Raw genomic sequence first — 5,000 nt, forward strand, 5'->3', positions numbered from 1 at the left:
TAAATGATATAAAACATTTAAATAAATAATTTTAAATTCAAAATGCATAAATAATACATTTCTTTTACTAAAATAACTAAAAATGAAATAATATATTGCAATACTTAAAGTTGTCTCTTTGTTCAAAATGTCATAACTGTGCTATATTTTATACTTCACATAATACAAAAACACTAGTTACATAGAAAATAAAACACGTTTACTTGTAAAGTTCACTGCCACTTGTACTAAAACTGCAAGAATAGGGTTCTTCCTGAGTATTTTTGTCTTGTTTTGCAGTATAAATATCTAAACATCCTTAAATCAAGACACTTGTTTGGAAGAAAAAAGACTTTAATGCAAGAATAAATAGCTGCAAAAAGGAGGAGTCAGAAAAATAAACCTACATTTAGAGGGAAACTGCATTTGTTTTTCTAAAATAGGACTTCATCTGCATTTTTTAATCAATGCTTAATAAGTTTTGCGCTCGATAGCAGTGCAACCAAACAGGAACAGCATTGAACTTTGTTCTCGTTGCACAGTTTTCTATCCATTTGCTTGTGGCCATAATCATGTTTAGCCATTAAAACTAATGCAGTTTACTTAATAAGAATTGATTTTCCTCGGTTTGTTCTGCTGATTATATAGAACAATCAAATATTCACTCCAGCCACCAATCAATCTTATAATGAACCAAAGCAGTCGAGCGTGAGATTTTCAGCATGAACTCAGGATCAGTTGTGATTTGGATAAACTTAAGCTATACGGTTTGGTGAAGACATCTCCTGTGGATGGGTTTAGGAAATGAAGCATCATTCACAGAGGCGCAGATAACAGCAGACACACAATACACTCATCATCAGCCTCTTCTGTATGCTAATGGGGCACAAATCACCCCTTTGTTTCACAAACGAGCCTCACAGACTGTTGTGAACTCAACAGTTATTAACCCCTTAATAATGCACAATGCAATGCAAGAGACAGAAAAAAAATAATAAATACAAAGTTTTTAGTAAGGGAACAAAACTTTGCAAATGCTTTAAGACCTTCAAAATACACCTAATTTGTATTTATTAATACAACAATTAGATATCATTGCATTTAATTTGGTAGAAAAATAAAGTGTTGCATGTTTTAATCGTTACAAAGAGGAGTAGTGGTGATTTTATTTTCACAATTAACATTTTGCAACTCACTTAATTAGAAGCACCACAAATTAAACTGTCAGACATTGACATTTAGGAGTTGGTTTTAAAATGCAAAGTATTTCAAATAAAAATAAAGCTATGTAAACAAGTGTGTCCTATCAGGTAATGAAAAGTTGGAAACACTTGGGCCAAATACAGGAAATAATAGGTCATAGAAGTAGTCAAATGCAAAGACTGAACGTGTGGGTATATCTCCGCACTACAGTACCCAGAATCCCTCGCGATGCTGCCTTCGGCAATCTTCGGCTGTCTCCGCCCACAGGAGCGCGCGCCGCGGAATGCTGCTCGGATTCCAGCGCGGTGGAAAAAAAAGTTTCTCAGAGATGGAGCGAGTGCTGAGGCGCTGATATCTGCACTTTTACTCATGATATTCAACGCGAAAAGGAGATTACGTTGACGCGGAGCGGCCAAGAACTTCCTCATCTTTCATATTCGTGCGGAATTAAAACTTTTACGGATCGATTTCGTCAACTTTTATTAGTCTTTTGTGCCCCTGGGTGAAAATGCCGCAGCCCGCTCGCGCAGTGAGCTTCGTGCTGCTCGTGTTTCACGTTACGGGATTTACAGCGATTAACGGAGGCTCGGAACCGGAGCCGTGTCCGTCTGTGTGCTCGTGTGAGGGATCTCTAGCGGACTGTAGTGGATTAAAACACGGCAGGATCACGGAGAGGCTCCCCGCGCGGATCACGCGTCTGTAAGTGTGTGTTTTTACCTCAGATCCTTTGTGTGTCTTTTCACTGGAACACGATCAAAACACTCGCTTTCATAGATTTAGATGTAAGTTAGCTAAACACGAGGAAAAAAACATACAGCGTAGAAAATCACAAAAGTAGGTATTTTTTAAGACATTTTTAAGCTTTAAGATTTAAGCTTTTGTACAGAAAAACAACGAAAACAAACTAAACCGAGAGTATAAATATAACGTAACGTTACACACATTCATTTAAATTCCAAATATATGCCATGTTTAAATATTAGACAAATTCGTATTTGATCAACATGTGAATAATTTAAATTAATTACTTAAAAAAAGTTAATTTAACTCTTTAAAGTTTTAAATGAATGTTATTGGAGTTTTTCTTCTTCACGTTTAAAAAATGTGTCATCTTTAAATTCCAAGTATATTTGTAAGATCCGTGTGTAAATAGTTAAAAATAACACACAAAAAAAATCCATAAATAAAATGTTAGAATTTCCCCAAATAAATAAATGTTATGTCATAACACTAAAACATTTTTTTATTTATTGGAGTTTTTCTACTTTGAAATTTCGTGTTAAACTTATGTTATTTGTTATTTCTTTGTGACATTTACCAGCATTTTTTTTTGCATTAAAAACAACCAATTTCTTATCATTGCAAGCACATTTTTAACTGTAAGAACTGAATCCAGCAGGAAGCTTTTAGCACATGAATTGTGTTTTGTTGTTCTGTCAGTAGGGGCTCACAGGTCTTTATTTGGACTTCATTTGCATATGTTATTATGTTCATGAAGAACAAAGACATTGTAATTAAACACTTTGCTTTCACACTTCTATCTTCCAGTAAGTTACAATTGCATTTGTTCTTGTTCAGTTCGGCTGCACTGTGTTTTACAAAGAGTGTTGTGAAGTGATCATCTGCTAGATGTTGGTTTGAAGCAGAACGAGAGTCTTCGGCGCTTCCAGGGGTTCAGGAGGTGATGCTAATTTATGAGCAGCTTTTGTTTTCCCAAGGCCCATTATTTCTGCTGAATTAGCAGCTAAACCCAACCAGAGATGGAAGCCATTAGGAGCCGATGTGTGGAGAGAGAGAGAGAGGCCTGAAGTTTTTGGCTGTGAAGGGCCCTCGATGCCAGAATGGAAAAATAGAAGGAAAAAGCGTTTCATGATTTACATCTGGAACGAGTCGAGGGTTTTGTTCAGTGGTGTGGAGAGTTTGGGACGACAGCAGCTGTTTTACACCCCTTCGGTTTCATAGTTAAACTCAACCCACGCACACCTTTCACTCAGTGAAATACACGCTGGAAAATTGATCAGACATTAATAATATAAGTGGAAAAACATGTTGAAAAATAGATTTAACGCAAGCATTACCAAAAGGTACCATGGGGCATGCATCAAATTTTTTGTCAGTTTTATATTCATTTATACAAATAAATAGGTGGTTATTTTTTTAAACGTTTTGTTGTAAATCATACATTTTTATTGTTTTTAATTTATTTTTTCGAATTTATGTTTTTTATATTTTGTACTTTTTGGGGGAAATTATGTATTTATTTAAATTCTTGGATTTCTTTTTATTATTACTTTACAAATTATTTATTTGCATTTTTAAAGTAGTTATTTTAATGTTTGGACACTTTAAAAACATATATTTATTTATATTTTGAACTTGTTTTTTTATTGGTAACTATTTACTTTATTTTCAGATGTAGAAGTTGTTTTATTTATTTGTATTTATTTTTAGACATTTTTATGTAAAGTTTATTTTATTTATTTATTTTTGGCAGTTTTTTTATATTCTTTTATTAAAATAAGTAGATAGTTATTCTTTTTAAACATGCTTTTTGTTGTAAATCATTAATTTTCATTATTCATTTTTTTAATTTATGTATTTTATATTTTTGGGAAATTATGTATTAAATTTTTATTTATTATTATTATTATACAAATTATTTATTTACATTTTTAAAACTAGTTATTGTAATGTTTGGACACTTTCAAAAAATATTTATCTATATTTTGGACTTTTATTTTTGGGCATAGTTGTTTTCTGATAGGGAAAGATTGATATCCTGGATGCACTGTAAGTCACTTTGGATAAAAGCGTCTGCTAAATGCACAAATTAAATTTTTATTTGTAATTTTATTTTATTTTAATTTAAATTATTTGTATTTTTAGACGTATGTAAAGTATATATTTTTTTAGGAAACTGTCTCTTGTTGATGTGTCTGGTTTAACTTTGTGAAGCACTTCCTGTTGAATATGAAGAGTCTGTGCGTGAAATCATGACGAGTCTGATTCATGAATCACCAAATGTATTTATTTCTGTGTAAATCAGTCAGAAAAGTAGGTCATTAATCAGATTTTACACAGAAATCTTGTTCCATTCAGCTTCATGTTTATATCTCCAGTGTAATATTGAATCTGTGTTTAGCTTCAATGTAATAAAAGAACAGTTTTACACTTAAATTGATGCTAAAAAGCACAAATATGATGGTTGGAAAGCTAGATGGATGGCATGTTTTTTTTTTTATTGTTGTAAAATTAGTGTTTTTTTATGGGTCTCTAACTGATGTGTTGAAATGATCATGTCGTATGGTAAGAGTGTCGTAGCATGAGTTTGCATCGCATGTTTTGTGTGTGTCTAGTTTATTTTCTCAACAGATTGTCTTCAGAAACTGCGCTGATGGCTGTGTTTTTCTTTTTCCAGGGATCTGAGCCATAACAAGTTACGCACGTTTCCTGAAGCGCTGCTCGACAGTCTGCCGCAGCTCAGCGAAATGTGAGTCTGCTTTTTTTGGGTTTTGTTTTATTTTCCCCTCAGATGTCTCGGATGAATGTGTGACCGTGTGGTTTTACGTTCACAGAAAACTGAGTAACAACGAGTTCGAGTCGATCCCAGATTTGGGGTCAAGCGTTGGGAATCTCAGCAGTCTGATTCTGTAAGTATGAAAGCGTCGTTATCTTGATTTACTCGCACTAAGAGTGAAACTGTGATGCTTTAGAACAACATCCATCTGTCTGTTGGAGTGAACTCAACCAATGGCGTGAGTTTGGGGGTGGGACTTTCACTTCGACTGACCAATGACTGCACTTTTGAAGGATTAATG

General features: G+C 33.6%; 1 protein-coding gene across 1 annotated transcript in view; it reads left to right on the forward strand.

Annotated features, from left to right (window-relative positions):
* Window positions 1–1,462: 1,462 nt before the first annotated feature.
* Window positions 1,463–5,000, forward strand: part of LOC113064750 (leucine-rich repeats and immunoglobulin-like domains protein 3) — a 21,012-nt gene continuing 17,474 nt past the window's right edge. Inside the window, exons 1-3 of the mRNA XM_026235660.1 lie at window positions 1,463–1,881; window positions 4,601–4,672; window positions 4,758–4,832. Of these exons, the coding sequence (XP_026091445.1) occupies window positions 1,691–1,881; window positions 4,601–4,672; window positions 4,758–4,832 (338 nt within the window). The 5' untranslated portion in view covers window positions 1,463–1,690. The remainder of the gene's footprint in view (window positions 1,882–4,600; window positions 4,673–4,757; window positions 4,833–5,000) is intronic.

Source organism: Carassius auratus, chromosome 4 (assembly GCF_003368295.1).
Source record: "Carassius auratus strain Wakin chromosome 4, ASM336829v1, whole genome shotgun sequence".
NCBI classification, from domain to species: domain Eukaryota; kingdom Metazoa; phylum Chordata; class Actinopteri; order Cypriniformes; family Cyprinidae; genus Carassius; species Carassius auratus.